Source organism: Aedes aegypti, chromosome 3, assembly GCF_002204515.2.
Source record: "Aedes aegypti strain LVP_AGWG chromosome 3, AaegL5.0 Primary Assembly, whole genome shotgun sequence".
NCBI classification, from domain to species: Eukaryota; Metazoa; Arthropoda; class Insecta; order Diptera; family Culicidae; genus Aedes; species Aedes aegypti.
In genome coordinates this window covers 206098328-206121653 of record NC_035109.1, presented here as the reverse complement: position 1 = coordinate 206121653, position 23326 = coordinate 206098328, and the positions used below count along the sequence as shown (strand labels likewise).

General features: G+C 38.5%; 1 protein-coding gene across 4 annotated transcripts in view; it reads left to right on the top strand.

The window, feature by feature from the left end:
• LOC5577032 overlaps window positions 1–23009 on the top strand; it is a 52310-nt gene extending 29301 nt beyond the window's left edge. For 2 of the 4 annotated variants that reach the window (XM_001663076.2, XM_021854416.1), the window contains exons 6-7: window positions 21632–21841; window positions 21917–23009. In XM_001663076.2, the coding sequence (XP_001663126.1) occupies window positions 21632–21841; window positions 21917–22871 (1165 nt within the window). In that variant the 3' untranslated portion in view covers window positions 22872–23009. Of the gene's footprint in view, window positions 1–21631; window positions 21846–21916 lie in introns of those variants that run through there. The other 2 variants (XM_001663077.2, XR_002502568.1) reach the window with 2 other exon arrangements.
• The last annotated feature ends 317 nt before the right edge of the window (window positions 23010–23326 follow it).

Below are 23326 nucleotides of genomic sequence, written 5' to 3'. Positions count from 1 at the left end.
ATGTAACTTATTGCCCATCGGCGGATATGTTGGCGGACATTTTTACGAAACCGCTGAACAGGGTAAAATTGGAGGACATACGCGAGAGGATTGGATTGCGATCTCTGCGCGATGAGGAGGAGTGATGGCAGCCCTGCGCCATTCAGCATCGCGCGCCAATCGAGTGTAAAAGGAGCTGACTGAATGAAGCTCAAAAGGGAATGGAAAGGAGGAAATGAATAAAGCTCAATTCAAGTGTTTTGCCTCGATCTGTAAAGACGTGTTTTACTGTTCTCTCTGCTAATTTACCCCTCCAATAATTTATTATAATTACCTGTAAATATTGATACAGCCCAATTCAAGTATTTAAATATCAAATAACAAACATAGATATGGTCGGTGTTCAGACAGACTGAACCAAGTGTTTTTTTCAATCGAGTAAGAAAAATGTACCCCAAACATGTGAAACATCAAAATATTATAGATATTTACTGTAATAATGGAACTTATCTATTTGATGATACATTTGTATCAAAATAACATGGAAGATTTAAAATTGATGGAGTTCTTTACGTATCCTTAGAGCTCCAAAATTCATCTAGTCTGGTCTGTCTAAACACCGACCATATGATTCTCAAAAACTCATGAGAATGGTATTTTACTCTTTGAACTGTTATTTAATTTGGATGTGTTTAAAAGATTTATAAATTTAATTTATTATTGATGTTACGAGCTATGTCTGTAGTTAAACTTAATGCTACACAAGAAATATATTTGAATCAAAGTATTTTTATATATAAATCATATGAAAAAAAAAATGTTCCAGAAAGTACTCTAGAATTCTTTGGGAGCATCTCCCGGGATTCTTCATTAAATCATTCATGAATCCTTCAAATCCTCTCTGGGATTGTTCTGCTGAAAATCTTGAGATTATTTCTGAATTTTCTTCCAGATATCGCTTTGGGATTCATCCAAAAAAAAAACGTTACCATTCCGGTATTACTTCTGAGATTCTTTCGGATATCCCATTGCGATTATTCTGGACATCTTTTTGGATTTTTTTGCAGAACTCTGTATGTGATTTTGCGTGTATCTCCTTAAGGATTACTTTTGAAATCCAGGAAATTAAATTCTTTGAAATTCTTGAAAATTGTTTTCGAAATACTATGGAAGATTTTTCCATAAATCCTGATGCAATCCATTTGGATATTTAAAGAGGATTTTATCAAAAAATGTACGACTCTACTAGAAATTCTTCGAGAATTCCTCCGAAAATAACTCTAGATTTTTATCCGGAAATACTTCTGGTATTCTTATGAGAATGCCTCTGGTATTCTTCCAAAAATGACGAGATGCTTTCGGAAATCTTTCTGAAATTCTTCAAGAAATTCCACTGAGATTTTTACGCCAATATCTTTGAAATACTCCTGGGACTCTTACAAAAATCCTGTTGGAGTTTTTTTTTTCGGATATCTTTCTATTCTAAATTTTTCAATAAATTTTGCTGGGATTGTGCTGTAAAACCTGCTAAGATTCATCCAAAAATACGACTGTCATTCTTCCGGATATCATTCAAGAATTCCACCGGAAGTTTTCGTGAGATTCAACCGTAAATCGTTCTGGTATTTTTCAGAAATTCCATTGAGATTCTTAAAAATATCCTTCTGAAAAATTTTCTGAGAATTGTTTTGGGATTATAGAAGGATTTCCAGAAGAATTCCAAGGCGATTCACAGAAACATCACTTCTGTATGAAGGATTATCGTTAATATCTGAAATAATCCCATGAGAATTCTAAATCCAAATTACAGTGATATTCAAAAGAATCCCAGAAGTTATTTCGCCAGAATCCCTGAAAGATTTAAAGGATATTCACATACATCCAGAAGATTTCATGAATATTTTCCAGAATAATTCCGATGTCCAGATGAACTGCAGAAAGATTCAGGGAATAATTTCAAACGGGATTCGGAATCATTTGAAAGTAACTTTTAGAAGATCCTCAGAAAAAGAAATCAGTAATCAAAGTAATCGAAAAAATCTCATTATTTCAAGCAATGCTCGTTGGTTAATGTCGAAGGATCAACATGTTCGGCTTAACGAATCTTATTTTAAATGTTGAATGACACCACATACAATTAAACTAGAATGTGATTACAATTCTGAATCACCGCAAAAAATATTTAGAATCACAATCCTTCTGAGAGGGATGATGTGGTGGATGCACATTCTAATTAAAATTGTCGTTCAATTATGGCGATAAATTAAAATTGTTATTGTTCCATAAATACTTGTTTATTATAATTACTTGTAAATATTGATACAGCATATAAAAAGACATTGGTCCAGAAATTACTCCAGAATTCTATGGAATTTCCCTCCTGGGATTCTTCCTTAAATCACTTATGAATCCTTCAAAACCTCTCTGGGATTGTTCTGGAAATCTAAAGATCATTTCTGATTTTTCTCTAAGTTCTTCTGGAAATCACAGAATACTTACAGATATCGCTTTGAACTCATCTAAAAAACATCGTTAGCATTCCGGTACTATATCTGAGATTCTTTCGGATATCCTTTGTGATTCTTCTGGACATCTTATTGGAATATTTGCATAAATCTGTATGTGAGTTTGCGTTTATCTCCTTAGAGCAGCCGTAACGGTGCGCGACTAAACTAAATTACATGGCGCAGTATCATTACGCTGATCCGTACCGGGCGCTGCTAACCGGGGTAGCAAAATAACAGCGCTGCCTTCGGAAAGCATCGGGTGAGCAAATTTAGCAGCGCGATAGTTGCGCTGCTATTCGATTTGAATTCAAGCATACGGTGTGGGATATGAAATTCTGGTTGAAGTTTTGGAAATCTGATGCATGATGCGCATGAAGTAGAAATTTTAAAATTTTGGGAATTCGGGTAAACCTTCAAGATTTTGATAAGAATACTACACGCAAAAAAATTGTGCGGTAAAAACTACCATTTTAGGGGGTTAACTTAAGCGTTCGCACCGGCAATTTTCAGCAGACCAGAAATGCGCTTGATTTTACCATGTCTGTAGTCGAAATCAGATTGTTGTAAATTATTTCTGTCAAACGTACCAGTAATGTGGTGGGGTGTACCGTAAACATAGTAAATTGGTCTGAAATTCCATGGTAGTTTCAAGAATGGGCGTAGTCAGCTAAAATAGTAATTTTAACCGCGGAATTTTTTTCCGTGTAGGAATCTGATGCAGTTATTGGAAATCCGATAGAAGTTTATGAAATATTCGAAAATCCTCGTAAGAATTTATCGATTTCGGAGTATTATGGGATTTTGGGATTCCGACTGGAATCCTTAGAATTCCGACTGGAATCCACGGGATTCCGCCTGGAATCCTCGGGATTTCGACTGGAATCCTCGGGATTTCGGCTGGAATCCTCGGGATTCTGACTGGAATTTTTGGGATTCCGACTAGAATCCTTGGGATTCCGACTGGAATCCTCCGAATTCCGACTGGAATCCTTGGAAGTCCGACTGGAATCCTCGGGATTCTGGCTGGAATCCTTGGGATATCGTCTGGAATCCTTGGGATTTCGGCTGGAATCCTCGGGATTCTGACTGGAATTGGAAAGAGATTTTGATAAGAATACCGTCTGGAATCCTCCGAATTTCGACTGGAATCCTCCGAATTCCGACTGGAATCCTTGGGAATCCGACTGGAATCCTTGGAAGTCCGACTGGAATCCTTGGAAGTCCGACTGGAATCCTCGGGATTCCGGCTGGAATCCTTGGGATATCGTCTGGAATCCTCGGGATTTCGGCTGGAATCTTAGGGATTCCGGCTGGAATCCTCGGGATTCAGATTAGAGTCCTCGGGATTCTGACTGGAATTCCAGTCGGAATCCCAAGGATTCCAGTCAGATTCATAATAATTACGGTCAAATTTGCAATATTTCTTGTAGGATTTACAAGGATTCCGGTAGAATTGGCAAGGGTTCCAATCAAATTAGCATCCAGTTGGATTCATAAACAATCTCAAAAATTTCCGATGGAATTCTAATAATTCCGCACCAGAATATAATAGATATTCCAGCAGAGTTACAAAAATTCCCAACTTGAATTGATCACCATTATTTTCACAACTCATATGTTAACCCAAAAAGCAACGACCGGTACGGTAACGAGTTACTAAATATGGTAGCCACCGGTGTGAGAATGAGTGACTAAACTAAAATGACAACTCTGGGGGTGATCATTTTAATCACCCAAATAGTCGCCCCCGTTAAAGATGCTCTTAAGGATTACTTTTGAAATCCTGGAAATCAAAATCTGAATCGAAATTCTCGAAGATTCTTTCGGAAATTCAATGGAAGATTCTAACAAAAATCCTGATGCAATTCTTCTGGATATTTTTAGAGGATTTTGCCAAAAAATGTACTACGACTCTACTACAAATTCGTCGAGAATTCCTCCGAAAATAACTCTGGCCTTTTTCCGGAAATACTTCTGGGATTATTATGAGAATACCTCTGGTATTCTTCCGGAAATCACCTTAGATGCTTTCGGAATCCCTTTAGAATACTTTCGAGGATGCTTCCGAAAATCTTTCTGAAATTATTCTAGAAATGCCACTGAGATTTTTACGTCCATATTCTTGAAATTTGTCTGGGACTCTTCCAAAAATCCTGTAGGAAATCTTCCAGATATCTTTCTAGCATTCTTTCGGGAAGCCTTCTGGGATACTTTCGAAAATCTTTCTGAGGATCCTTCAAATCCTTCTGTTAAGGATTCTTGCAGAAATTCTTCTACCTCTAGACTCTGGGAGTTTCCTGAATTTTTCAAGAAAACTGTTATTATTTCGACTATCTCTCTAGGATTCTTTCGGAAATTCTTCTACAATACCCCCAGATTTCTTTCTGTTATCCTGCTGGAGGACTTCAAAACATCTTTCAAAGATTCTTCCAGAAATTTTACTGGAATTTTTCAAGAAATTCTGCTGGGATTCTTCCGTAAAACCTGCCGAAATTCATCCGGAAATACGACTGGAATTCTGCTTGAATGATAAGCATTCAAGAATTCCACCGGAAGTTTTTGTGGGATTGAACCGTATATTGTCCTGGTATTTTGTTTAAATACATTGAGATTCTTAGGGAAAAATATACAGGATTCTTAAAAATAGCCTTCTGAAAATTCTTCTGGAAATTGCTTTGGAATTAAAGGAGGATTTCCGGAAGAATCCCAGGTCGATTTACAGAAGAACCACAGAGAAATCACTAAAATATTATCAGGGAGATTTCTAAAGGAATTATTTTAAGGATTCTCGTAAATTCCTGAAACAATCTCAGGAGAATTTCGAATGGATTTTGAATGTTTTTTACAGTGATATCCAAAAGAATCCCAGAAGTTATTTCGCAAGAACCCCTGAAGATTCAATGAAAAGTCACAGACATCCAGACGATTTCATGAATATTTTCCAGAATAATTACGATGTCCAGAAGAGCTCCAGAAAGATTTACGGAATAATTTCAAATGGAATTTCCAGAACCATTTAAAAGTCACTTTCAAAAGATGCTCAGAAAAAGAAAGCAGTAATCAAAGAATCTCATAGTCAGCGAGTCGCGTGGATGGTTCGGATTAATGGACATGCATAAGTCACGCAACTTCGCGGTTGATCAAACTGATTGCCTTTTGTTTATTTTTCCATATACTTATAGCTACCTTACATTCTACTACTTCAATTGGACATTCGCATAAGTGCGTTACTCACGCTCTCACTCTCTTAAGCCTATACGGTCAGCTGTTAAGAGCACGCTCGCAACTCGACCATGCCTTTGTTTTATTATACTAATGACCTGGTTCTGGTGTGGCATGAATAAGGAAGTTTGAATGTTTGCTACTCAGCGCTTTAAGGTTGCTACTGGTATGTTTGGTGTTATGCTTTACTTTCGGTTGGAATGTAGGAAATGTATAGAAATGGAAAGCTATGTAGGTCATGTAGAAAAGGTCACCACACCTCCCCCTTTTAAAAAGAAGAATGGTATCACCATTCTGATTAACGAGTTAATAATTAACAACGATTACCGATTAACAATAATAAACCATATTTTTCTTTTGCTTTATTTTACATTTTGATTAACCTATTTTTATGAACTGTAGATTGTTTTTTAGATTGAGGGTGAATTATAACACAGTTTGGATCTTCATTTTTATGAACAATATACGGTCCTAGATAGAAAGGATCTAGTTTTTTTCTGTTATGGTTAGAAAGATATACACTATCTCCAGGGCAAATGTTGATTGGATTAGTCTCTTCATTATTTTTCATTTGTCTCTTTTCTTTATTTTGAATGAGATTTTTTCTTGCAATTTGGTTGGTATACTGCAATTTGAATTTAAGTTCGTTATGATATTGTTCGATATTATAAATTGGCTCAATTTTGTGTACATCATGTTGAATATTTTGTGGTAATTTAGCCTTTTGGCCAAAAACAAGCTCAAATGGGGTATAACCATGTTCAGTGTGTGGAGTCGTGTTAAAGGTAAATTCGTAATATTTAACCCAATCGTCCCAATCTGTTTGGTGAGCGTTAGTGAATGATCTCAGATATTCATTTAAACATCTGTGATTTCTCTCTAACGCTCCTATAGATTGTGGGTGATAGGCAGTTGATAATGTATGCTTGATTTCTAAATGTTTACATATTTTTTCAATTACTTCGTTATTGTATTCAGACCCTTGGTCTGTTCGAAGTTGAAGAAATGATCCAAAAGTTAAGATGAAGTTATCAACAATTGCTTTAGCTAAAACGTTTGCTTCTTTTGTTGGTACAGGGATCAATATCACGTATTTCGATAAGTTACATTGCAATGTTAGTATAAATCTATTCCCGTTGTTCGTTTTTGTAAGTGGTCCCACAGTGTCTGCGGAGATAACTTCGAACGGTTTGGAAGGAGTCGTAGTAATTACTTCTGCTTCCTTTGTGTGTCTATAGACCTTATTTATTTTACATTGGACACATTTTCCGACAAAATTCATTATGTCATTTTTCATGTTTTTCCACACGAAATATTCTCTTACCTTCAGGTATAATCTATGTCTACCTACATGTCCACTGGTGGGTATTATATGAAATTGTTTGAGGATATCCTGAATTTCTTTAATATTCTTCAATATTCGTGGAGGTGTAAACAGGATAATTTTATAATTGGATATGGCAATATTTGCGATTTCCTTAAATGTTTCAATCGACATGTTCTTGAACATGTTATCCTTCTTTGAAATTGCTAGCATGTTTCTGTTATATTTACTCATGAGTGTTGATAATTGTAGGAACGCAAACTCTAAAGCTTGACTTCCATTTTTGTTTAGTATTGGAACAATAATTTGTCCTAACATTTTTCGATAGTTATGATTGAATAGTTTTAATAAAAGTTTGCTGTGGTGCACTTCACAACTAACTTTAAGAAGTTTTCTTACTTCCGAGGGGTTGTCCGTTTCCCAAATTGCAAGGTGATCAATCTTGTTCAATGGTTTTGACACTTCCACCGGTTTATTATTAGTTCTGAATGATCGAGTCATCGATCTTGTGTTTACTCTAAGGATACTTAATGTTTTCAAATCTTCTGAATTACTTGGTATTCTTGACAGTGCGTCAGCACATACATTGTCTTTACCTGGGACAAATTCAATATCAAAATCAAACTCTTCAAGTTCGAGACGCATTTTGGTCAGCTTTGAAGTTGGATTTCGCATTCCAAATAAATAAACTAGTGGTCTATGGTCCGTACGAACTTTGAACCTTCGACCGTACAGATATGATTTAAAGTAGTTGATTGCCCAGTGTATAGCAGTCAACTCTTTCTCAATTACGGGTTTATTCTTTTCTCCTTTGGTGAATGCTCTACTGGCGAATGCAATAGGTAAATCACCATGTGTGTATTTTTGAGACAATACAGCTCCACAAGCAATGTTGGAAGCGTCTGTTGTCAAAATGAATTCTTTTGTAAAGTCTGGATAGCTAAGAATTTTTGGAGAAAGTAAACAACTTTTGAGCTTATTAAATCGGTCTTGATGAAGATAATTCCATTTGAAGCTAACTCCCTTTTTTAACAAATCGTTGAGAGGTTTAGTTATTTCTGCGAAATCAGGAATAAATTTCCTATAATAATTACAGAAAGCTACAAAACGACGCACTTCATCTGCATTTGTAGGTACAGGATATTCTCTTATAATTTTGAATTTGGAATCATCTGGTAAAATTCCACAATCTGTTATTTTATGACCTAAGTATGTTACTTCGGTCTTGAAAAATTTGCATTTCATAGGGTTGAGTTTCAGGTTATAATATCTCAGTCTTTCAAAGACTTTTGATAAATTATTCAGGTGATGGTTGACTGAACATCCAATAACTACGATGTCGTCAATGTAAACGAAAGCACATTCTGGATTCAATCCAGCCATTGCTATGTTCATCATACGTTGAAAGCTATTTGGACTGACATTAAGCCCAAATGGCAATCTTTTGAAATTAAAATGTCCGGATGGAGAGGAAAATGCTGTGTATTTTTTTGATGATTCTTCTAGCGGAATCTGATGAAACCCGGCCATCAAATTTAGAGTGCTAAAATATTTAGCTCGGCCCAGTTCATCCAAAATTACATCAATACGTGGTAACGGGAATTTATCCGCAACTACCTTTTTGTTGAGTTGACGAAAGTCAACAACTAATCTCCATTTCTTTTCATTGCTATCGGACTTTTTAGGAACTAACAGTATTGGCGAATTAAAAGGTGAAGTTGATGGTTCGATGATGTCATCTTCTAACATTTTGTTTATTTGTCTGTTAATTTCATCTTTTTGCGCATGAATAATTTTATAATTGGGAATGTAAACCGCTTTTTGGTCTGTCAGTTCAATGTTTTGAGAGTAAAAATTATTTGTTGATAATTTTTCATCTGCGAGCGAAAAAATATCTTCATATTTTTCTATCAACTTTTTAAGAGAATGTTTTATGTGTGGAGGAAATTCATCTACTTTTGTCAAATTTAAAATTTCTTGTACTCTTTTTTTATGAGGTTTAGTACAACTTGTACTCACTGCCTGTTTGTAGTTTTCTAAATTTTCAATTTTTGGGACAAAATCTGTAATAATGACTGATGAATCAGTTGTGTTAATAAATTTTACTAATGGACTTTGATGTGACACGATGGTATTGCCGCAAAAGATACCTGGTTGAATCTCTTGAGACAATATCAAAGAATCTTTAGATAAATTCAAATTTGGTATTCTTCGCACCACTTCACAACGTGCAGGTATGCATATGTTGTTTTGGTAATTGTCCTCAATTGGTATTGCGATTTCTTCGTTGAAAATTCTAAATGTCAATAGCCAATGGTCGTAATCTAAATTGCATTTAAATTTAGATAAAAAATCACGGCCTAATATGCCATCAGTGTGGATAGGAAATTGTGAATCGACAGTTTGAAAATTATGACATATTGTTATGTCATTCTCAAAATATAAAGTTGCTAACGTTTCAGCTAAAGTTTCCTGGGTTCCATGCGTTATACCTGTAATTTGGAACCGTTTATTTTCATTGACTATATGTTGAGGTGGTAATTTATTTATTTTTATTATTGAGATATCTGCACCACTATCAACTATAAAGGAACATTCACGATTTCCTTCTAACCAAAGATTGACAAAATTAGCTGCCTTCAGATTTATTGTATAAATGGAGCTCGAGGTGTTGTATGGGGCAGCTGATCCATTTGACCTAAAAAATGTCGATTCATATGTTGACGTTGATTATTGTCGAAGGGGCGTTCTTGTATTTCCGACTCAGGATTCAAGTTCGGAACATTAGCAGCACCTGCTACATAGACATTTCTAGCATTGTTATTCCGATTATTATGACCTCGATTACTATTAAAGTATCGCGGTTGCATGCGATTCTGAAAATTATTTCCATTTCTGGTAGAATAATTACCGTAAGAATTTCTGTTGTTAAAATGTCCACGGTTGTTGTTACGATAATCGTATCGTTTATTATTTTGATTCCGATATTGATTTTGATAATTATTAAATTTTTGTTGAAAGTTGTGATTTCCTTTCATAGTTAGTAGTTGGGCGGAATTATCGATTTCTGGTATATTTTCGTTTACTTTTTGGATCGCATCCTTGAGATCTGTAAATGTACCTGCCTTCAGTATCAGTTTCACATCTGGATTACTGACTCCATTTATCAGGGCTTCTACACCAATCTTAGTTGACATTTTAGAAGCAACGTCCGCAGGAATTTTGCTTTCAATGTAAACATTTTTCAGTTGAATAGTGAGATTTTCAACTTCTTCGCAAAATTTTTGATTTGATTGTTTAGATTTTATCGCCTTAAGTTTTGCTATGATACTCTCAGGTGTTGTTTTATCTTGACACCTGTTTTTAACATCTTGGATTATTAGAGGTATTGTTATAGCTTCATTTGGCAATCCAATACGAGCCTTTCCTGTAAGTCTAGTTCTGAGGAATTTTGCGGCTATTTCTTCCTCACCAGCTTGAATAATTTCCAATAAAAGATTGGATGCATCTATAAATGCATCTAACCCCGCAACTGAACCATCATATGGTTGTACCAAAGAAGTTGCCGTTTTATAATCGAACATGTTTGTTTGTATATGTTTTTTTCGAAGTTTAAAAAATGCAATTATTATATTCGCAAGTGCTTTAAATTTAATCAAATGCTTACCATAGTCTAATCTGATATCAATGAATATTTTTATTTCACTAAATAAAGAACGAGCATCTCTTAATAATGCTTTTTGATGATATTGATCATAGTCTTCTAAGATATATAGAATATTTTCGTATAATTCTTTTGCTTTCCTAAGTTTATCTAACAGGGTCGTTTTTAAATACTTCCTGTTTGGGGATTTTCTTAGGGTTTTCAGCTCTTGCTGGAGATTTGATAATAGTTCATCTACTTGTTTTTGGTTGTACATACCGATCACATATCAATTATCTTTATGGTGCGTTATGGTGCACTGTATTCCTCTGCTGCCAGGGCTCCGACGACGGCGATGAAGAGGACGAATGCGGCGATGACCTTCATTTTGACGATTTGTTGATTGGTTATTGCTGGAACCACTGTGCTGGTTCATGCTGGAACTGCGATGGATCTTCTTCGTGACACGTTGCTTTTTCAATGTTATTTTTCACTAATTATTAGTCACATCACATTGTTCTTGTTCATACATTTGTAACACGCGAACTCTTGTTACTTTTCGCTATGTGCAAATCAATTTCTCTTTTAAAACAACGCCACACGAAATATGCGCTTGTGGCTAAGATAGCCAGTACAAAACATGCTGCGATAATATCATTCGATTCTAAACTGTTTTTTGTTACAGCAGGAGCAACTTGTTGGGCTTGCTGAGCCACAATGATATTTTCTTCTTTCGACTCGGTTGCACCCATTTTTGTACTTTTAGTTCACTTTCACTTAGTTTGTTAGTTTGCTTGCTTCATAGTTTCACACCAGCTGTCAAATTCTTCTTTTAAAATTTTCACGACAATCACTGTTATAATAATTACAATTGCTATGGAAATCGAGATTAATTTCGACATTCTTCCCAACAGTGATTTATGGTTCGTTCTGCACTGATCACTAATTGCACTTGTTCACTTTAAGTAACTGTCTCTTATTAATCCTCGCGGCGCTTTTTGATTAAGTGCGAATTCACAGGTTCACTTAGGACGGTCGCCATCAGCGAGTCGCGTGGATGGTTCGGATTAATGGACATGCATAAGTCACGCAACTTCGCGGTTGATCAAACTGATTGCCTTTTGTTTATTTTTCCATATACTTATAGCTACCTTACATTCTACTACTTCAATTGGACATTCGCATAAGTGCGTTACTCACGCTCTCACTCTCTTAAGCCTATACGGTCAGCTGTTAAGAGCACGCTCGCAACTCGACCATGCCTTTGTTTTATTATACTAATGACCTGGTTCTGGTGTGGCATGAATAAGGAAGTTTGAATGTTTGCTACTCAGCGCTTTAAGGTTGCTACTGGTATGTTTGGTGTTATGCTTTACTTTCGGTTGGAATGTAGGAAATGTATAGAAATGGAAAGCTATGTAGGTCATGTAGAAAAGGTCACCACAATAGGTATTTTTTTAAAGTCCCAGTGACTGTCCGGTAGTTTTCTTGGAGGATTTCCATTTGAAGTCAAGAGGGATTTTCAGAAAATTCTGCCAAGGATTTAAGAAAATTTTCAAGGAAAATCAATGATAAGTCACTAAAAAAATCAAAAACACTTCCTTATGAATTTCCAGAAGAATCACAGAGTTTTTTTTTCTCAAAATATCTTAGAAAAAAACTCTAAAGAATCACGAAGGAATTTTCGGAATAATTCTGGATATACAAAATTATCTCAGGCAGAAACAATAAAATCAATAGCAATAAATCTGTAAGAATATAAGAAGGATTTCTGTAAGAATATAAGGAGGATTTACAAACAATTACAGAGGAATTTTCGGATGATTTCCATAAATAAAGATTTAAAAAAATTCCCGTCATCTGGAAGATTCTTAGCAGGATTTTCGGAAGTATTCCACAGGGATTTCTGGGAGAATTCCATTGGGATTTACAAAAGAATTCCAGAGGAATTTCCGAAAGAATCCCAAGAATTTGCACGGAAGAAAGTGAAGTTAAATAATAGATTTTTTTGATTATAGTCTCAGGCGTCTTTCCGAGAGTATTCTAGAATAATAGGTATAATCTAAGACATTTTTCGGAAAGAATCTCAAAGGGATTTTGAAGAACTTTCAAAGAGTTTCACGGAAGAAATACTGAAGAATTACGAGGAAAATATCAGAATTTAAATAATAATTTCGTTTATATTTCCAGAAGAAATCCCGAGAAATTTTGTGAGAATCCCCGAACCCAGATTTTTAAAATAGATTCCATTACACTGGAAAGCAATCATTAAATCATTTTCGGCAGAATTCCCGAATTTTACGGCAGAATTCCAGAATTTTACAGCAGAATCCTGAAAGGATTTCCATAATAACCCAAGATGGGTTTCTGGGATAGTCCAATAGGAAGTCCCAAGGAGGTTATTGGAAAAATCAGAGCGATCAAAGAAATAACTACATATAATAATTTCAGAAGGGTTTCTGAAAGAATCTCAGTGAATTTTCAAGATGTCCTCTAGCAACACAACTAATATATACTAATATTTACAACTCAATACTTAATTATAAATTGCGTTAAGGTGATTATAGAACAAAGCCACACCTCAAATTTTCAAAAGCACAAAAGTTTGTTCTCAACAAACAGCTCTCACCGTTGAAAATTTATCCCATTAGTCACCACCAGCAAGCAAGCAGATTGATTGGTTTTCAACGCAAACTGTTGTCAGATTCTCCAGTCTTGTGCCCTTGTTTGGCTTCGTTTTATAATCACCTTAAGCTGAGTGTACGCCATCCAGTTTGGGGGCGGATTGACGGTATCGAAGTGGATTAAAAACAATTATAGGAGAACGTGTGGAAAATACATATGAACTGCGCAGAATACATCAGACCGATTTAGCATTGTTGCGCACTTCTAAAAGCATTTTATTTTTATTAAAATGTTTGATAATAGTAGAACGACAATGATCATCCGTTGATTTTCCGCTACTGTTTTTTTTAATTACAATTGTTATTTCTTTCCGTGCACGCGCTCGGGAAATGAATCTGGCCATGGTGCAACAACCGCGCTACATTCGATGAATCCTATGCGACAAAAATTGTCGGCGCTATCCGTCAAATTCGCTCACCAAAGCTATTTTGGTGACTTTAACATCACAGCTCATGTTGCGTGAACGTTAAAGATGAATACAGAGTCAAAATTAGGGCGAATGTGAAGACTAATACCACAGACAAACAGACGTAACACTTAGAACAAATTTTAATCAAAATCATAGTCACTAAGACATGTACGCCCAATGCTATAATCGGTGTGTTTGGCCGACGGGCCAACAGATGGCGGTAGTGTGTAAACGTCAAACACGGGTGGCGGATCGGCCACCTACCATATTTTTGAATCGACCGTTAAAAAGGTGGTCGATGGACAACGATGAGAGTGTGACGTCTGTTTGTCTGTGCTAATACATTCTCAGTAAAATCGGTTTGAAGTTTAGCGGACGTAATTTTAAGGTGAAGATGAATCGAAGCCAAACTTCAAATTTTCAAGAGCACGGATCTGCAGAACCAAACATCCGTTTAAGCTGAAAACTTAATCGATTGGTTACTAGCTGGTGGTGACCAATCGATTAGGGTTTCAGCTCAAACGGGTGTTTGGTTCTTCAGATCCGTGCTCTTGAAAATTGGAAGTTTGGCTTCGATTCATCTTCACCTTAATGTTAATTATGTTTCCGATCGATTTAATCGCATGAGGCATTTTTGTAGGATCCATTACTATATTACTTTTGTAGCAAAACATTTAATTTATTTACATATTATGAATAACATGTTAAAATAAATAAAAATCCATAATGCGCCATTCATCAAAAATTAGAGCTGTTGCGCCCCTCGGTTTTCGTCTTCTTTAGTTTGACAACAGCGATTGCGCCTTTTGACCTCGTCCTTCTGGTTTGACTATCATCACCTTCACCGTTCTGCTACGCTCTCTCACACTAACCTTTATCACTATCGCCCTTTTGCACACTCAGTTTGAAATACGCCCTGCTGCCACACTCAATCTCAAATGCGCCCGGTTACCGCAGGGGGTGGAGATGGGCGAAATTGACATTAGAGTTCGAATCGAAAGAGAATATCGAATGCGACTTTATGTTTTTCTTACAAATTTCGTGAAAAACGTTTTTTAAGTAACAGATGTGCATTATATGAAAGTAATTTATCAAATAAACTGTTAGGTGAATAAAACTCAGTTTGTTTACATTTGTTAGGCTGTTACTTTGGTGCTGTATTGACAAGTTCGTAATTCTGATTTTAGTCGTACTGAACTATAACATCATTCTATAATCTTTTCTAGAATTATATTACAACCACGGTGAGTTCACTACTCACTAAATTTTAGCAATTTGCTATTAATTACTTCCTGAATAGCTACTGAGTTGTTTCACGCCAGAGATGGACTTATTGAAGACCTTTATATTCCTCGGTCTAGTCTAGGACTCCCAGGTCATCATCCATTGTAATCAGCGTATTCTGGTTTTCTGCTGCTGCTTTTCTCCAGACATTCTTGCCAAGTGACTAGCCCACTGAGGCCTTTCTTAACCCTTTCTTTCCCACAGCTTTGTTCGACAATTTAACTGTCAAAATGGGGTTTCTAAAATAAGTGCTTGAACAAAAGTTGTTGCAAATGAGCTATATTATTCAACATCGTCATAAAAAAATGATTATTTTTCAATAGTTAGTTGATTGTTTTTCAATAGTTTGACACTTGGGTCACTTATTTCGATGTTTGATAAGACAAATGAGCGTATAAGTTTATTCCAATCATTATTAAGCTAATCGTGGCAATTCGGATTAGTTAGCGTTCGTCGAAAATCGGTGGATCACCTGTGCTACCATGGGAAAGAGAGGGTTAACAATAGAGGAATCTACAACCAGACCCCTGCTAATGTTAATTCAGTATGTGGGGGGATGCCACACCACTAAAACGAGCTCATGCCCGCTATGTGGTGTACAGAAATCACAGAATACATATAACCTCAGACCGTTTTCTCCTCGCAACAACATTACGATATTACTTCGGAGAGGGGCCAGTGCGTATTTTATTTTTTTCACAAAGGAGAAATCTGCAAACAGACGCCCGAGAAGGTAACTCAGGGAGTGCGGGGATGCCGCACCAACGACGACTCATTCAAACCAATCCATGCACTGTGAGCAATTCTTGTTGAATTTCTCATGTGGTGTACAGAGTGCACAGACATTACCCTTCGCCTCAGACCCTTATCTCCCCGGAATCACCTTACGCTATTTCTTTGGGGAGGGGCCAGAGCATATAGCACTTAACACATGTAGCAGAAGTAGCCTAGGCAAACTCCTTCTCCTAGCCGACTTAAATAATGTTACAGGGAACCAGTCTCGGTAGGGCTAATCCTCTGCAGCCAACTCTAGCATGATGTGAGTGACAGCCGTAGATACTGCATTCCAGCACTCGGCATCCGCACACATTCTCTACATTACATTGTCAGTTACGTGCGGAGGGGCATGTAGCGAGCATGCAATCTCTCACAACAATGAAACGGGGGCAATCGAACACGACATGCTCCGCTGTTCCTTCCACACCAGCACATTTGGGGCACGAAGGAGATTCTGAGTGCCCGAACCTGTGCAGGTACTGCCTATAGCAACCATGTCCTGGCAAAAATTGCGTCAGGTGAAAGTTTACTTTCCAATGGTTTCTTTTATACCAATCTGACATATTTAATATTTGCCGACGGGTTCATCTACCTTCAGCGGAGTTATCCCATTCCTGCTGCCAACCTCTGAGCGTTGCCTCGTAATACGCGCTGCGGACTCCTCTGGTAGCTATTTGGTTGAAGCATTGAACATCTTCGTTGATGATAGGCCCGATGGGCGTCATCCCGGCTATGAAGCACACGGCCTTTTTAGAAACCGCACGTACTTTCCTGTGTTTGCTGGCAATTACAGCAGAGCTGTTAGACATCATCCTCAAAAGCGTCGCTATAGCCGTAGATGCTCTTTTACAGGCATATTCAACGTGGCTAGCGAAGTTGAGCTTGTCATCGATCATTACCCCAAGATGCATAAGGGATCGCTTGGACTCTGGTGCAATCACCTACAGAGATAAGCGCCTGTTGCTCGGGCTTGCGGTTGTTGACCACCACCTGTGATGGGCCCGTCCTAGTTTCCTAGACCTCATTCATTCCTCAACTATGGAGATAGAATGCGCTGCTGTCAACTCTACTTAATCCATAGATTCGCTTGAATGCAGCACCGCGTTCTTCTCTTTGTGCTTCTGTGCGTGCGAGTTGCAATCTTCGTCTAGCCCAGAAGCAGATTGCGCTAAGATTTGATATTGATTCGCACCACCAGTACACCGGCGGCCTGTTCTCTCTAGGAGGAGCTTTTCTCGGCATGGAAGCTCCACATGCGTATCACAGCAACTATCTCTTCACCGTTTAGATCCAGAGTGTTCCGTTTGCGCCACAGGGCTTCAGTGAATACTTCGCCGTCGAAGCGCGCTGTTTTCCAACCTCGGGCTTGGGTCGAGTTACATCGCACTGCCCTCCGCATGCCTTGTATTATACTATAGCGAATCGATTGAACATCGCAATGAGTATAACCGTCATCAACGCGCCAGTTCTTGGTACCTGAAAGGTTAGGACTACAAAACGTCACGTCGATAATCGGTTCTGCACCATTTCTGCGGAAGGTACTCACTGTACCCACATTTGCCAGCTCTACATTTAATGCGGCCAGGGATTCCAACAATAGTTGGCCTCTTTGGTTGGTGCAGCCCACTTCACCGCCATGCATTAAAGTCACCAGCTATCACTACTAGCTGCTAATTAGCTAGGTCGGCTATTATCCTGTCGACCATACTGGAAAATTCCTCAATCGTCCAACGATAATTTTTGCTATCACTAAACCGTCATTTGAGATAGAGACTACTTCTAATATTGGATATCGTACTGTAGTCCCTATAGCCGCTAGCTGTTGAGACCTATCTGCCACTCTGTTTCCGTTGTTGGCTGGTATGCGGTATGGGTACGATAGTAACACCATGTCAGTCTTCGTTTCCGAGACTGCCAAAGCAGCTGCTTGGCTGCACAGTGGTTTAAATTTAATTGTGTTACTCCCGCGTGGACTGCTTTGATACTCCACTTGTGCCCGGACATTTGGGTCCGCCCGTGTCCGTTGTCTGCTCTGTTGCCACATATTAGGCACTTAGCGATTTGCTTACAATCGCTTGCCCTATGGCTTTCGGTGCCGCATTTTCTGCACAGCTTACTTCTGTCGGGGCCATTGCAATTCCACAACTTATGGCCCTCCCCGAAACACTTGAAGCAAACTTCAGGAGGTTGGATTTGTTTGCTCAGCTGGCAAACCGAATAGCCTACCTTGAGTATGCCTAAGTTCTTCGCTTTGTTGGCCTCTGCAACTGGCAGCCTTATCGCCGTCACCTGGGTGCGCTTTTCTTAGTGGCCTTACCTTACTGGCTACGTTGATGTCACACTGCTTTTTGAGGGCAGCCGAGACCTCCGCTGCATCGTTGCCTTATCCAGATTTTTACACTGGAGAGTCGCTTCTGCAGTCAGGGATCTTACATCAACCGCGTCGGCTAAGTACTTCTTGTGCTAATTGCTTATAGGATGCACCCTTTGCATGGCGTTCTTCTTTAGGACTAGGATCGTTTCACCAATCCTAGTCCGCCTTATGCTCTGCACATTTGCGCCCAACGGCGATAATTTCTCCGTGCTTCGCATCGTCTTCAGAACCTTGGCATATTTCGCTTCCTCCGTTTTGATAACGAAGGCCTTACCTAGATGCCTGCGTTTCGTTGTTTTCGGTTTAACATTCTGCTCCGTTTTAGATTTTCTCTGTTGTTTCTTATTTCCAACTCGTATCCACGGATTGCTGTTGCCTGTGGTTCCTATGGATGCATTGCCTGGTTCATGCTATCCCATGGCTCTTTTTTCTTGGCCTTAGGGTTGGTGTTGGGTTCTCCACTGTTGCCATGTCCTCTTGATCGCGGAGCTTGGAACAACCAGGCAACGGATTTGGAATGTATTCTAAGGCCTGTCACGGTTTTACGGGACGGGTCAGCCTGCGCCATTAGCCCACACGCCGTTTCAGGTCAGTGTCACCCGACCCCTGACTACACAGCCAATTCAGATTACCGACCCCAGTAAAATTTTACTGGGTTTTGGAACTACGGTTTTTTCGGTAATTTTTACGATTACCGAAAAAACCCAGTAAATCAAAATATGTTTTGATTGATGGAAATTACTGACTTAGTCAGTAAAATTGTAGAGCGTTTTTACTGGCTTTCCAGTTTCCCATGCTCCATGCCATGCTTTTCCGGATACTTTTTTTTTCAGAAATCAATACAAATTAAAACCCAATCGACATCGACATGCATTTTTCGTACGAATAAACATCTACTGTATGCTCATATCTCAGTGAAAGTAATCGAAAAATGTGTGACAAAATCATTATTTGGGTGGATTGCATACAAGAGGCAAACTCAATGATGCAGATGACTTCACCTCTTGTATGGAAACCAACCGAATTCACCAACGTAAGCAGTCCTGAGCCTTTTTGGTTGTTTAAAACGGTTGAGTTTCTCACTAAATTTCGACTACTTACCACGAGAAAGCGCAAAATAGGTGCAGGAAAAGTTTGGTTGCCATAGCCGTGTCTCCCGGCGCCGGACGATTTTACAGCAGGAGATTCTCATTTGACACTATCCCGCATGCGCATCAGTTTGTTTTGATTTGATTTTGACGACAAGTCAGTAAAAAACATCAACTACTGAATAGTCGGTAATTGTTTTTACTGACTTTTCGGCCTGTTCGGTAATGTTGCAAAATTGGGTCTGACAGCTACCGTAGTTCAGTAAAAAGTAAAAATTATTACTGAACCTCAGAAGTTTTCAATCAAAAAGCTGAAAGTTCGGTATTTTTTATGATTTACAATTCGTACCCAGTATAAAAAATTACCGAACAAGCAAATCGTGATTGAGTGTGTAAGGGAGTAGAATGTCGCCACTGTCAGCATCAACGCATATTATCCAGTACATATACCGTTATTTCTTCTTAGTCGTGCGCTTCCAGTACACATAATTGGGGCCGTACTGGCATTGATCCCAATGCACTCGAAGCACTTCTACTTGTAGTTCCATGCCCTGTCCGTTTGTGTCGCGACCAGTATGCCATCACATTGGCATTACTCCTGATGTGCTGGTTGACACTCCTGTTAATTTTGGCTAGGGTGATTTGGTACTTTAAGTGGCACCGGTCGCTTTGACAGAGTTGCATTCGGATTTTGGTGGTTTTTATGAAGGTTCATCAGAGTCCACCACATCCTGGACAACACCCCAACTCACAGAGGTCCTAAGGGGGTCCGTTAAGCCCCTGGACTTTCGTAACGCACCAGAGATATCCGAAGATGAATGGCTAGGGAACTCTCCGTAGAGTAGGCTGTGTTCACCACCAAGGTCAAGTAATTTGCACAAAACTGGCTTCAGTTTACCGTCGAGCTAGCGAACTGGAAGTCAACCTTCACTGGGAATGGCTACACCGAGCTCGGCAACTAACCGGTTAGGAAATAGTAGTATGTAACGAAGAAAACGAGTGAAAGCGTGAGGCAGCAAAAGGCGTAGAGGCTTAGGCATACCTATTCCTGATGTAATAGTTCCAGGGGTGATCAGGCTTTTGACCCAAGCCGTACATATGCGGCGAGTTGCTTTACCACCTTTTTCTTTGTAATCAAATTTTAAAACAGAACGGCAAATTACTAGAATAGAGCCAAAGCCTCAATGTTACGTGGGTAGGTGAAAATTTGTAGCTTTAAGGTAGAAGTGTGATAAATGTTCAAAAAGTCTACAAAAGTATTTACATGAGTCTACACAAAACTTTTTGCAAAAGTCTTCACAGAAGCCTTCGCAAAGGTCTCCAAGCAGGTCTGTACAGAGAGCTTCAAAGAGGTGTTCATAAAAGTCTCCACAAATGACTCTAAAAGGCGTAAAAACAAAAGATTTTGAAGAAGTCCTCACGAAACTTTCTACAGAAATTTTCAAAGCATTCTTTAAAGAATTCTACACAGAGGTACGCTCTACTCTCCAATTATATGTTCATTCCATGCAGTTTATTGTATTCAACAACTATCAAATTGTACTGCGTCTTCTTCTTCTTCTTGGAATTAACGTCCTCACTGGGACAAAGCCGGCTACTCAGCGTAGTGTTCTAAGAGCACTTCCACAGTTATTGACTGAGAGCTTTCTTTGCCAAAGTTGCCATTTTCGCATTCGTATATCGTGTGGCAGGTACGATTATACTCTATGCCCAGAGAAGTCGAGGAAATTTCCATTACGGAAAGATCCTGGACCGACCGGGAAACGAACCCAGACACCTTCAGCATGGCTTTGCTTTGTAGCCGCGGACTCTAACCACTCGGCCAAGGATGGCCCCAACTGAACTGCATGTATTATCTATGAAAATATAATTTATTTTTGCATGTAGTTTCGAAGTCCTTTATTCCATGGAGTTATTGAGCTGTTGAGCTCAACTATTCATTCAGCTTGTTTACACGAATCTTATGTGTACATAATGCTTAAAAGGTATAAAAAAATGAATTGTTTCCGGAAGTTCAGTTATGTTCAATTCATCATCTGTTGAATACTACAAATATTAAAACCAATTTTATTGCATCTCATTGTATAGACATTAGAAGTATCATTACCTCGGCTCGTAAATTTGAAGACCATATCCCAAGAATCTCTGGAGTTCAGGATGTCTGAATCAAATTACAAAGTGAAACAATGTATATCATTAGCTAGAAAATTTAATATTTCGATACATTGTTTTGTATTGATTTGAGATTTTTGTACATCCACCTTTTATGTTATCAATTTAGAATTTCGTAAATACATTTCTAGTTATAACGTGAATTACGTCTTTTTTCTTTTGTCAAGAAATGATACTAGTCCGAATCATTACGGAATACAGTACGGAGATCTGGATGAAGCCAGCAATGCACCTTCTACATCATCGGCGAAGGATAACGAGATGATAATAAACTACAAGCGAACTCTCTCCCCAATCATGGAGGAGAGCGAAGACGAATCTTTTTATAACAAAACATCATATTACAAGGAAGCCTCCAATTACGTTGAGAGCACCAGGTAGGTACTTATTCCGAACTACTTTCAAACTATGATACGGAAAGGTAAAATTTTTGTCCTTTTACATCTTCACAGCACTGGATGCATGGAATCTCTCACTGCGATGGGAGTGCATAAAACGCTTATGGCCTCAAATGACACGCTTTTTAATTTTGAGGACGTGTTGGATGAAATTTTATCACCGAGGGTACCATCACAATCGCACACCCCGACCAATCGCGATCGGGAAATTCCCGATTACTTTTTACGATCTCCCCGTCATGAGTTACTGTCCGAAGCCACGTCGACGACGGCCACCACAATGGAATGTGGCAGTAGCAGTCTCGGCAGCGAAGCCAACAGGCAACAACCAAAGAGCCTCGAATTCGCACCACAATTGCCACGAGATTCATCACTCAGTTCTCCAGGTGATCCTACCAGGATCGACTTTTCTCAAGATTCCACTTTCACGCTAGATGAAAAAACATGCATCTCTCTGAGTAGACCAACCAATGAGGAGGACGAAAGGATTTCGGAGATTTCCGAACCTATCCTGGTATCATCGTCTTCAGGACTGATCAAACAGCAACAAGATGATAACAATAGCCTAATGGATGAAGAAATCGCCTCCATCGAGGACGATTCCTTCAACGAAATTCTTGAAAAAGAGAAACCCCTGGAAAACGAACAGTATAATCATTTTTTAGATTTACATAGTACTGCAGCAGAGTCCGTTCTGCCAGGCCTAGAGCCGCCCGAGCCAGATGAAAACTTTGATCCGGCATCCTCCGTCCTCGTAGCGGGCAGCACCGGACAGAAGGAGGCGGTACTTTTGCAAAACAAGCTGAATTTAGAGAATACCTACCACAATCGAGGCATTGATGAACAAGTAGTTGTAATCGAATCCATTGATCGGTTTTTGCTTAAGTCCAGGAATGTTAGTTTGCCAGAAGACAAAAGTACAAATCCCTTGGTTAATGGTCACATTAGTAGTGGTAAGCTATCCAGTAGATCTGATGGTAAGAATATTTGTATAAACTATGATAACTGAGCTAGAACTATACATCGGCAATGTTGTAGAGATTAAGATGAAAATAATGGAACCTAATAAAAAAACTGTTAGATATTTATTAACGATTAATACACTGAAACTGAATAGACACTGGTTCTGATTTGCGACAAATATCAACATTTCGAAATGTTTTCTTCAGTTACATCGAAACGTAAGATGTATCTGATTTACAGAGAACGCCCTTGATCTCATACTTCCTATGACTATTTTTATCAGTTCTTCTTCGCCGTGCCACAATACAGGGTAAATGTCTATCATGTTAATGTTCTGTGATTCCTCTATGGTGTTTTTCAGGAATTCATTCAGGGACTCTGCCAGGATTCCCTTCCACAAATTCCTCTATCTTCTTCTTGGCGTTAACGTCCCCACTGGGACAGAGCCGGCTGCTCAGCGTAGTGAGCACTTCCACAGTTATTAACTGAGAGCTTTTTTTT